At 42.2% G+C, this 11,988-nt stretch overlaps 1 protein-coding gene across 1 annotated transcript in view; it reads left to right on the top strand.

Moving 5' to 3' along the window:
• LOC102198141 (ankyrin-2-like) overlaps positions 1 to 11,988 on the top strand; it is a 96,254-nt gene that overhangs the window by 66,170 nt on the left and 18,096 nt on the right. The window contains exons 35-42 of the mRNA XM_013916023.1: positions 1,657 to 1,689; positions 1,903 to 1,924; positions 3,860 to 8,380; positions 8,842 to 8,919; positions 9,053 to 9,184; positions 9,301 to 9,438; positions 9,648 to 9,882; positions 10,236 to 10,296. Coding sequence (XP_013771477.1) covers positions 1,657 to 1,689; positions 1,903 to 1,924; positions 3,860 to 8,380; positions 8,842 to 8,919; positions 9,053 to 9,184; positions 9,301 to 9,438; positions 9,648 to 9,882; positions 10,236 to 10,296 — 5,220 coding nt within the window. The remainder of the gene's footprint in view (positions 1 to 1,656; positions 1,690 to 1,902; positions 1,925 to 3,859; positions 8,381 to 8,841; positions 8,920 to 9,052; positions 9,185 to 9,300; positions 9,439 to 9,647; positions 9,883 to 10,235; positions 10,297 to 11,988) is intronic.

The following is an 11,988-nucleotide window of genomic DNA, read 5'->3' as shown; positions in this document are numbered from 1 at the left end:
ACTAACGTCCCACTGATCAACTCCCTCAACTTAAATGAAATCCAAATTATTTTCATATTTGGTGTCCTAAATATAATTCTAAGCACTCAAAGATTAATAGTAACTGTCTTTAACACTGTGGATAGTGTGTGGTGTCATGTTAAAGCCCTGTGAAATATGTTTGTTTTTGCAGCTGTGGTCAGCAGTGTGCCTGGACTTATCATGGGCGTGAATATCACGGTCATTTGATGTTCTTGTTCCAAGGCACAAAATACATGTTTAATGGCTTTAAATAAGAAGGTTACTTTAGCTTTTCTTTAATCCACAGAGAGACAAAACTGTGCAGACAGACTGAAATATATGAGTGTGCTGCTGAAGGCTCTGCAGTCAGAGTGATGGTAGGCTCTAAGCCTAAAACAGATACTACATGTGAAGAAAAGTTTTAGTTATAATATCCCCTCACCCTTTAACAGAATTCAATCTAAATGAATAAAATATGTGTAGTTGGTAAACGAACTAAAACAGCATGAAATTGTAAATATTCTGTGTTCATTTACGGTATGATTTGGTGCTGTACAACACAGGGTTTCTACAACCCCGTCGGGGAACTGTGTTTATATTGTAACCCCTATACTGATTTTCATACATCTTACTGTAGTGTTTGCCATAAATAAAATAATAAGTAATAAAGACCAACACGGAAACTAAAGAAACAAAAAAGAAACATTTTCAAACAGAACAAAGGCGCAAACCCGCCCTCCAAACTAACTCGCACTAAGCTAAATGACAAACTAAGACTAATAATAACTCTGGTAGTTATAATTCTCCACAACTGGTAGTTTCTTTTTCCAGCATGAAAGGGGTTTATTTGGCAGCTCTCACTGGGCAGACCGATCCTCAGAGCAATGAGGAAGTCCAGGGAGAGTTTTGCATTAGCACGTTGGCGGTCTCTGCCACCATTTCTAACAGCTACAGTTCCCATAATCATCAGTTCAAACAACTGTATGTAAGCACAAGTTATTTCACCACTTTGTCCAGATCTGCTAGAAGACCCAAACTGTGACACTATGACAGGAAATCTAATGATCAGGGACAATCTAGCACCAAAGCTCAGGCGTTCCAGTGTCCCTGTCCACAGTGACGGGAGGGCTCGCCGTGGACTCGGAGGGCGCTCACCAAGAACGAACCCCCTGCTCCAAAACTGACACCTGTAATCGTGACTGAAGTTTGCAGCTGCACATGTTTTTTGGCCAAACAAGGCAAAGAGTTATCTGGCCACAATGACAGAAGCTGGTGAGGATGGCAGATGCTTTTGGTCAAAGCTAAGGGACATTTAACCAAATATGCATCTATAACTGTGAGCCTGTGTGGATTAGAAAGAACCCAAAATAAAGTAATTAAAGATTTATGTTGCAGAATTATTCCCCCAGTGAAAAAGCCCAAAATGACCATAACATCCATGCCCATGATGTAAACGTCTGAGCACAGCTGTAGCACACATGTAATATATTTACCTAGTCCATCTCTGAAGCCCACTTTGACTTTCACTGACATCCACACTGACCTCTTGTTTTTGTTGCTATGGTAACCGTTGGTTTGCCCTTTGTCTGACCTTAATACTGCTCTTGTTTCTATTTGTACATCGTTCTGCTTCTTGCTGCTTCTTGTTCCCCAAAGGAGTCTGATTCAGACCAAGAACAAGAGGAAGAGGTAAAAGCAGCCAGCGCTTCTCATTTCCCTCGTCTTCCCATTAGCTCCACTAATCTGTCTTTGCCTCTGTCTGTAGTTTAGACTGTGATTCAGCAGTGACTTAGCTTATCTGTGCTCTTTCCCTCAGTAATAGGTGTAGTGATAGTTAAAATAATTAGCACGTGCAGCGGTCAAAACATCCTAACTGTTGTATTTCCATGTGATCTTTTTCAGACCAACAGACTGCTCGAGAAATGTAAGACGTACTTTTACTTACATACTTTGCTCTGCAACTTGTACTAACGTGGTTGCTGCTCTTTGATAAAAATGCATGTATTTATTAATCAAAATAATATTGGTGTAAATGGTGTGAATAAGTCTAACACTAGTAATGAGAATGCAGAGGAATAACCAGACTCATACACATTCACCCTGAAGTCCATCTTTTCAAAGTTATGTTTCTCTCTACTTGTTTCGTAATGATTTACACCTCATTGTTTCAATTTAATCCAATTTCATTCTTTTACAATGCGAGATTGGAGATACGAAGAAAGAGTTAAACAATGCAACTTACGTATGTACATAAATATGATCTTCATTCATACTGTGGTGATGTTTATGTGACGGCCTATATATACATATATATATATATCTATGTGCTAGCCTGAAAGCCAGCGTAGCGCTAACACTGTCATAATCGTGGTTGCTGATGTGGTTGCACTTGGCCCTGATTGGCCAGGTGGGTGGAGAGGTGCAGCTAGTGTTGTGTTGTGTATAATTTGGGCTTTTATTCTGCATTTCCACACTTCGTTCTGCATTGGTTAGATCAAAAAGAGACTCTCAACAGTAACATGATTCACAGCTGCTTGTGGGATGTGAGTTAAATGACTGTAGCCATTATACAGTAACAGAACAAATCACCTTTAAAAGGAGATAGGACAAAATGTGATTCGCCATGAGTGAAGCACATCCAGACTCCACCTTCCTAATTCTGAACTTCCCTTTTCTTCCCAGTATTGTTTTTGTGGTGCAGTTTGTGCCATGTTGTGCTAGGGTTGTGCTGGTATCATATGCTCTAAGTTCCTGAAGTTGGCTACTAGTGTAGTCAGGCTCCTCCCCCTCTCCCCTCCCACCATGGCTTGTCTCGTGGTAATGTGAACATTCAGGAAAAGAGTCACAAAACATGTTAATTAGATACATTTAACAAATCAACCCATATTTGTTAGCGTTACGTTTCTAAAGGACGTGTTATTGAGTAAAACTCTATGGACCGTGTGTATTTTCAACTTTCACACAGTATCAATGTCACTGACATTTTAAAAACTGGAATTGCTAAATGATCGGGCCCAGAACTCACCACATTACTGAAAGAAGACAAGCAACTAAGTACCAACTTTCTCATCACTCTTCTCTATGACCTCTCCATCATCATTTCCCTTTACTTTGCATGGAAATAACTTGCCATACTTACAAATGAATGTGTGTGCTGTGTGTCTGTGTGATTATACGTACCGTCTTCTTAGTGAGAGTTCATCTTGTTTGCTCTGTATGTCACCGTTTTTTGCTTCTGTTTCTTTTTTTGTGAGTTTTCATTACGGTTGTCTTCCAAATGCTGATTTAGTCAAAAGCAGAATGGAGTGAAATAGAATTCCTTCATTCCTGCTTGAATTGAAATAAAATATATTAGTTTTGCAATAGCGCTAAACATGGCAAATCCTCATACGCCATTTACATTATCACTGGCTTTCTTTCATAGACTTAGTGACGTTTCCCATACATCTGAGCAATCTTGAGATGTTTTGATGTTGTTTCTGTTTCATATGTTTTGTTTTGGTTTTCATTGTTTTGTTGGTTTCTCCGTCACATGCTAGTTTTTTTATCAGTTCCAGTTTTGATCTGTATTTTTGTCTTGTGAGTGTGGATGCAAGTGTAAAAGCAAGTTATTTCCTGCTCATATCCTTTCCCATTGGTATGTGTTTAGCATTTGCTTTACCACAGCACAGACATATGAAACTACAAGCCTAATTCCTTTGATTCCCTGGTGTACAGTAGAAACCATTGTGAGTTTGTTGTCCTATGATCCCTGCGGTGTGCTCCAATCTTGTCCTGACCACATTCTCCAATGTCTGTCTCCTTTCATTTAAATTTTTAATTTTCTTTACTCCTTACTTGTTCTTCTTCCATATGGAAGATGAAGAGACGGAGACGTCAGTCCTGAAATCAGAGCTGATTCGAGAACCAGATCTTCTATCCGACGTGTCAGAGATGAAACAAGATTTGATCAAAATGACTGTCATCTTGACTGCAGACTCCGCTGAGAAATCCCCTTCCTTAGGAGGGTGTGGTCTAGAGAAAGGGACCGAGGAAGTTTCTGGAGAAGCGTTAGAAACAATGGAAAAAGACTTAGAGAAAGTCAAAGAGGACCTAGAGAAAGTCAGTGAAATACTGAGGAGTGGAACGTATGAGGGTGAGGTGGCAGAGGAGGCAGCGAAAGCAGCTAGAATGGCTGAGGAATGGGTTCTCCTCTCAGATAGTGAGATAGAAGAAGCCAAAAAGATGGCAGCTTTAGAAAATCAAGAGCTCGTCTTACGGGAAAGTAGAGGTAACAGAGGGACTCCCAGACCTAAAGCCATCAAGGACAGTGGTGACCTTAAAGAATACCTGCTGGATGTACCAATAAGCTCTAAAGTTAAAGCCAAAAAAGAGACAAGTTTCCAGGAAAGATTCACTGATGTTGTACTACGCAAAAGTACAAAACCAACCACTCCAACCAAAGTACATGACAAACCCGCCACTGGTGATGTTAAAAAGCCAGTGAGACGGAAGGGAAAAGACCAGGGGAAGACAGAGGAATCGACAGAAACAGGGAGTCGTCTAAGTGTGCCCACAGCCAAGGCCCCAGCATCCCCTGTATCCCCAGTGATTGAAGAAACTCCCATCGGATCAATCAAGGACAAAGTCAAAGCCTTACAACAGAAAGTGGAGGCAGAGCAAAAGAGCAAAAAGGTCACTGGAAGCAAACCTACGCATTTGCCTGTTATGAGCAAATCCTCCCCAAAAGCCAAAGAAACCGCTAAGTCAAAGCAGGCCCTGCATAAATCCCCTAAAGCTGATTCTGAAAAACTTGAAGAGACCATGTCAGTTAAAGAGCTGATGCAAGCATTCCAAACGGGTCAAGACCCCTCAAAGAGAAAGTCGGGGCTATTTCAGCTCAAAACATCCTCTTCATCCAAATCAGAAAAAAGCACTAAATCTGAAACTATCCACACAAAATCCACGACGAAAGCAGCAGCTTCACACGTCCCTCAAGAGCGAGAAGTGTCATTGGATTCCAAACCCCAAAAGAAACTGATCAGTCAGCAAGACAAAGACACAAAACCCTCTGCTGATTCAGAGCTAACTGACACTGTAGACTTTGGAAACGGTGGCCTTGATGATAGCTCTGGCAGCTTTAAACATGAGGGTGTGGCAGACTCCCTAAGTTCTGGGAATGGATCCTCTCATTTGAGCTCTGAGGACAGTTACAAACATGAGGGTCTAGCCACTCCGGGCACAAGCCCTGAAAGTCTAGGTCTTTCTCCCAAAACTGTAAAGCAAACCTCTACAACTTTGGCACCAGCTGCCGCAACAGTAAAGAAAGAGAGTAAAGATACAGAGAAGTGTGGGGATTCTGGTATAGGGACCACTGGTGACCAACTCTCTACAGAATTGACCCTCCTTGTCTCTTCCAGCAAGGCTACAGATGACCACACTACAAGTGAGTCTATATCTGTTAAGAGGAGTGAGTCAAAACCACAAAAGCTTACAAAAAGAATTTCAGAGACTATAGAAACTTTTCTTAGCGATGATGAAAGCCCCGATCATCAGCTAGTATTGTCTTTAGTTGGGTCGTCAGCTCCTAGATCCCCGTCTCAGCATCACGAAAGCTTAGACTTACTTTTAAAACAAGACGCAGATGCTCTCAGTCCGTTAGCTGATGACTCTTTAACAATAAGCCACAGAGACTCGTTAGAGGGTAGTCCTCTCATGGAAGAAAATTCCTCCCACAAATCTCCAGACTCTATTGAGCCCAGCCCAACTAAGGAATCACCTCCTCATGACTCCTTAGAGAGCAGTCCTGTAGAGCTAAAAAGCTGCCCATTCTTCCCACTAGGTCCACCTAGCAAATCCTATAGCCATCCAGAGCCTCCCAAAGATGCAGAATTCCCCGAGGAAACTGTGCCCAGTAGGCTTCTTCGAGACCATGAGGCTAGTGCTGATGATGACAGTTGTGAGCAGACGTCTCAGATGACAAGTTCTGGTAAGAGCCCCCTCTCCCCTGACACCCCTAGTTCTGAAGAGGTAAGTTATGAGGTAAACCCCAAACCCCCTGATCATTCATTCCTCTTTGCTCTATCAAAACCGGCTGTCATCCCTGAAGACCCAGAAGAAGATAATGCATCAGACAGCCACGAAGCTAGGAGAAAGATCACTCCTGAGGAAGAGATGTTTAAGATGGCAGCCAAAATAAAAACATTTAATGAAATGGAACAAGACGTGAAGAGCAAAACGAAGTCTAGAAAAGATTTGTTTTCTCCAGCAGATGCCAAAATAGGGGATGACAGCTGTGAAAGTGAGAAGCTATCGCAAAGTGAATGTGGGTTCAGTACACCCACAGAGGATTCAAAATTAGCTCTTTTTGTTGATCCCCTTATTAAAGTACAACCTCCCTCTCCTTTTTCAGCAGGTTTGAATGATGGATGCCACAGCAAAGAGGCCAAGAGCACATCATCAACCAGTGTCACCTCAGAGGGACCTCACTCTGTCTCAGACCAGCATCATTCAAAATCCCAAATGAAAAACGAAGAAAGTTGCCCATTATCTGGAAAAGCCAATAAAGACAATAGCAACACAAAGGCATCAACATCAAATACTAAAAATAGGACTGATGAGCAAAAGGAAGAAAGCTTAAGGAAGTCAAGGGAAAGTAGAGGAGATGATACGCATGGTCAAGAGTTAGAGATTAGTGAGCCACAGACAGGTGTGCTGAAAAGATGTAGTAATGTCACAGATGAAGTTAAAGGAGATCAGGCCGGACTCTGTGAAACTGTTATTACAAGTAAGACACAGGAAACGTTTAAACCAGAGGTCTGCATCTACGATGACACAGAGGAGGACGACGAGACACTGGAACCTCCCAGGACCGAGTCCAAAGGTGTCACTGCAAGGGTAGATACCGAGTCTTGGTCTGCAATGCGGGAGGATGATGCCACTTTTGAAGCTCGCGTAAAAGAGGAGGAACAGAAGATACTGAATCTGGTTGTTGACCGTCAGTCTCCAGACACCACACCTGGTAGGACACCAACAGAAGAGAGCACTCCCACCAGTGAGCCCAATCCTTTTCTATTCCAAGAAGGGAAGCTCTTTGAGATGACCCGCAGTGGTGCTATTGACATGACAAAGAGGAGCTACGAGGAAGAGGCTGTTGGCTTTGCCTTTTTCCAGATAGGAGAACAGCCTTTAGAGGAGCCTATCTTAGAAGAGCCCAGACAAGAGAGTCAAAGATCTGCTGCAGAACCGGAAGTTGGTCTCAATTTAACACTAGAGGTTAAGACTGATAACAGTGAGCAATCCAAAGAAACAGCTGATTTACAGCTTCAGTCCTCGCCTGAAAATGAACAGCCAAGCTGCAAAGCTGATGCCTCCAAATCTAAAATCCCCAAAATGGGCATTTCAGCTGCAGCTAAACCTACAAAGAAAGATCAGACATCCCCAGAACTTCTAGAGATGAAAGCAGAGATAACTGAAAGATCCTTAGATTTAGACACAAGTTCCCTTGGTCAAATGATAACAAATGTACAGACAGCAGATACTACTATCACTAGATCAGTTTACTCTGAACAGGGGGAAGAGTCCTCTGACTCTTCTCCAGAGGAACCACAGTCAGTAATAGAAGCCCCCAAAACAACAGGAAAATCCAAACAAAGCGCTTCCAGTAGTGTTAAAAAGACTCCAGTCAAAGCACCAGCTAAGCCTACTTCTTCTCAAGGCCGTGGTAAATCAACAATTCATTCTCCATCTCATGCAGTTTCCCCTTCCAGCACTCCTAAAAAAGAGGCCATCTCTACTTCTGAATCTAAATCTAGAATTCCAGTTAAAGCTAGCACGATGAAGCCTGACTCTAAACGTGCTGAAAATAACCAGGACAAAAAACTTAAGGTCCCTGTGAATAAGGATACAAGGAGAAAATCTGAGACAGATGCAGGTCCCTCTGTGGATGTCAAAACCAAGACTCCATCTTCCAAAGCCAAGAGTTTCTGTGAGGGGGAGTCTCCCAGGTCATCTAAAAAAGAACAGGGTCGTCCTTTGAGTGCTGAGGCGGCAAAATCTAAGGGTTTTCAGTCCAGATTGCCAGTTCGAGGCAAAAGCGGTCAGTCGTCACATTCAACAACACCCACTAAAGAAAAAAGGGAGCCCTATAAAGAGCCCGTTGAGTTCTTTGAAGAGATAAGTGATGAAGCAGCAAAACTGGTGGCAAGGTTGGCAGAGGCAGACAGAGAGCAAGAGGTTGCGGCCACCATCTCAGATGACGAGAGCAGTCTCATTGATCCTTTAGTCATAGAAAGAGAACATTTCCCTCCCTCAGGAGACATCTTTCCCATTAGACCACTGTGGGACGAACCTGTTGAGACACAGATGCAGCGAATCCCAGACGATAAAGTCCAAAGTCAAGGTATCCCCCCAGTTTAAGGGGCTATTCTCTATCTCTTGTGCCTCATTAGTACGATAGCTAAAGGTGCTGCCTCTCTGTCTCTTGTGATTATGTCTTCTTGAAGTAAAAAGGAAAACATGTTGCTTGAGCTGTGTTTTTGTTTGTAATGATGTCTCACTTTCCTTGTATGTGTGCTGAAAATCTCAAGATTGACTTAAAGGCTTTATTGTGAAAACAACTTTAAAGATTAAAATGTGAATAATATCCAGAACAATTAAGTGTAATGGCAACAATTGATTGAAATGACACATCATGCTCTAGGGTATAGGTCTGGATCCTTAATTAATCCTATGTAAAGACATCGTTAGTAGAACACAAAAAAGAAAGCCAGTGAAGGTGTTTTATTTTTTAATATTTGTGAACATATCATTTGGAACACATTGCGGTTCTGACCGCTCATGGCTGTCTGGTGGTATTTGCAGTAGATCCACAGGATGAAGCAGAGAGAAAAGAGCAACGGTTGGCCATTATAGCTGACCACCTTGGCTTCAGCTGGACGGGTGAGTGACACCTCATCACGGCGATGAAGCGCTCAAGCTCAATGCATAGTTGGCAGGCCCTCAAGATACACCAGACATTCAAATGTATCTTCAAATATTCACGATTGTTACTGTATCATCTTCTCGCCAACAGAGTTAGCACAGGAGCTTGACTTCAGTGAGGAGAGGATCAATGAGATAAGAACTGGAAACCCCAACTCACTTCAAGACCAAAGCCATGCTCTTCTGAAAGTCTGGACAGAGAGGGAGGGAAATCTTGCCACAGGCCAGTGTTTAGTTCCTGTAGTTGGTACACGTTTCTCAGAATTATTGCTTTTTACTTAATAAGTAAAGAAATCTTGTTGTCAGCTTTGAAGTGAAACTTTTATTCTGTTTCAACAGAAGCAACACTTATCAAAAGACTGACAAAGATCAATCGAATGGATATTGTTCACCTTATTGAAAGCAGGACGTCTGAAGAAGAAACCTCACATACGTATGCAGAAATCGAGTGGACCATAGCACAGGACCATAGTGAAGGTGCACAAGCTAACCAAATACTTTGAGTATACAATACTAAAACAGAAAGCTGTAAGATTCATGCACGAGATTAGGTGATGTCTTCTAGTTACTAGACGTTTACTAGAATCTAGTAAACTTCATTTAACTTCTGTTCAAAGTGATATGACCGTGAGCTGTTGGCTGTTGAGAGGTTAAATTTTCCCTTCCTGTCCTGTGTGCCCGATCAGGTTTCGCTGCTCTTCATGAAGACATGGACAGCCCCAGGATTAGCAAACGTACAGAGGCTGCAAAAAAGAGTCCACGCTCAGGACAACAGGTTCCCATAGTGTCAGCAGAAGACCTTTCATCCAGTTTGTCATCACTTCACGAGACAACAGGACGACCGGTGACAGACTCCACGGCAGCAGGCCTTCTTAGAACTGTTCACAAAGACAAGCCACAAAAAGAGATGGAAACAACACAGTGAGTTACTCTGAATGCTTCGTTTAATGTCACCCCATCCACATTATTTGTTGTTTATTGACAGCCGTGCACATGCTCTGCAATTGTTCTGCACATAAACAGAGAGAAACAAGGAACACAGTGCTAAGGTTAAGAGCAGTTTGCTAAGATGCTTCCTTTATTACTTCCTTTTAGTGATTGTTTTGACACAGATTTGCAAACTTAATACGGTTTTTACTACTATGCATTAAATATTGTCGGTTTAATTTCCTTAAACTTATGAAATATATTCTTTTACAGTAATATGAGCCGATGCTGGGTTATTTTGGTCATTTGTCTCAGCACTGCATTTCTACATTTTCTTTTCATTGCAGCTTGTCACAAAGAACATATGAGGAAATGACAGACTTGGTACACACTGGCAGTTTTAAACAAGTAAGTCCTTTCTTCACATTGTACTGTACCTCTCCCTATAATCTCCGATCCCATGTGCTACACCCTATGTACAAAGGGGCACCCAAGTTATGTGCCCAAGTTACCCCAACGTCCACCTTCCCCACTTTTGAACGATGTGACCATGAAGGGGCTGCTGAAGATGAGGGGGCAGAGGGAGGAGAGGATTGGAGCTTAGAGTGTCTGCAAAGACCCCACTCTGGAGACAAAGCTCATCATTTGTCACCATTGCCTTGGGCAGAGACATCTGACAGTTCTCAGACAGGTGTATGCGAAAGTCGACTGTTGTCAATGACTGATTTTGGAGACAGTTTGATCGAGTGTGAGCAAGTGGAGCAAGACTTTCAGAAACTGTTGATGGAACTTACAGAAACTGATGAAGAACTACGCCTTACACAACAACATGCTGGTGAAAAAATGCTTCCCACTCAACCTACTACTGTACTCCCTTCTTATCCCCTCAATGTGATGACAGAATGCACACAAGCAAAACAAATGGCCCCAAAACACATGGATGAAGTTTCATGCCGACTTTATGAGGTCCTGTATGGAGGCAATGTTGAGATTGTGGATTCAGATAGTGAGGATGTGTCTTTGTTACCTACAGCTTACTCCCCTGATTACACAAAACAAGAAGTCAGGAACAATGAGGTTCATGCAGGTGACAGGCAAACAAAGGCTGATAAAGACATTTCAGAGTTTGTGGTTCAGAGTGATGTGCACCACACTCCTTACACAGGCAGTCTTGATGTGAAATTCACAAGTAGCATGAATGAAACCCAAAATACAAATCAGACTGGTCATCTTGATGATGAGGATAATTTTGAAAAAATGCTGTCACTCGGACAGAATGTACCTGAAAATGAGAACAAAGCAGCAACACCAATGGAGTTAGTATCTGAATATGTTGGCAACTGGGTTATCATTTCACTTTCTGGTACTGAGGAAAGACCGCTTTCTCCAGAGTCGGTAACCGAATACAGGCCAATGTCTCCAGACTCAGCAATGTTAGATATTAGATCATACTCCCCTGAGTCTGTGACATTAAATGAAGACTTGTCCATAGACTCTCCCATACCACAATATATATCATGTGTGAATCATCCTGTTACCATTAATTACCACTCATCATCATCATCAGAATCTATGCTGTCAGATACCGAGTATGAGGCTATGCCATTGCTTTTTGAGAAAAGAACAGTATCTCCTGATTCTCTTGGCTCTGTTAGTGATAATGAGCAGCTGTTGGTGATTCAAACAGCAGTTAGTGTAGAAGAGGGAAATGTTGAAATGCCTGAAACAGCAGCTTATGAAAGTGCTGATGTAGAGAATGAGTATTTGGTATTTTCACCTCATCAGGACAAATCTTCATCTTTAACACAACATTCTATACCAGTCTGTGGATTAGCTTTTGATGCAGACCACTGCAAGCTCATGTCTCAAATCTGGGACCCACAGTATGTAGGGGTGGAAAACTGCCACTTTTATAGAACCAAGCCGCAATCTTCTCTAGCTGATTCAGAAGACACTGTTGAAGATAAAGCTGCTGATTTACCATCAGATTTTTGCAACATGTCCCTATCACGTCATTTTGAAACAAAATGTAGACCAGTAGCGCCAGAAGTGGTATTGCTTGAAGACATGCTTAGATCGGATTCCTCCCACTCACTGAGG

Source organism: Pundamilia nyererei, unplaced genomic scaffold, assembly GCF_000239375.1.
Source record: "Pundamilia nyererei isolate P.nyererei 1_Seehausen unplaced genomic scaffold, PunNye1.0 scaffold00433, whole genome shotgun sequence".
In the NCBI taxonomy this organism is placed as follows: domain Eukaryota; kingdom Metazoa; phylum Chordata; class Actinopteri; order Cichliformes; family Cichlidae; genus Pundamilia; species Pundamilia nyererei.
This window is presented reverse-complemented; position numbering and strand designations above follow the sequence as displayed.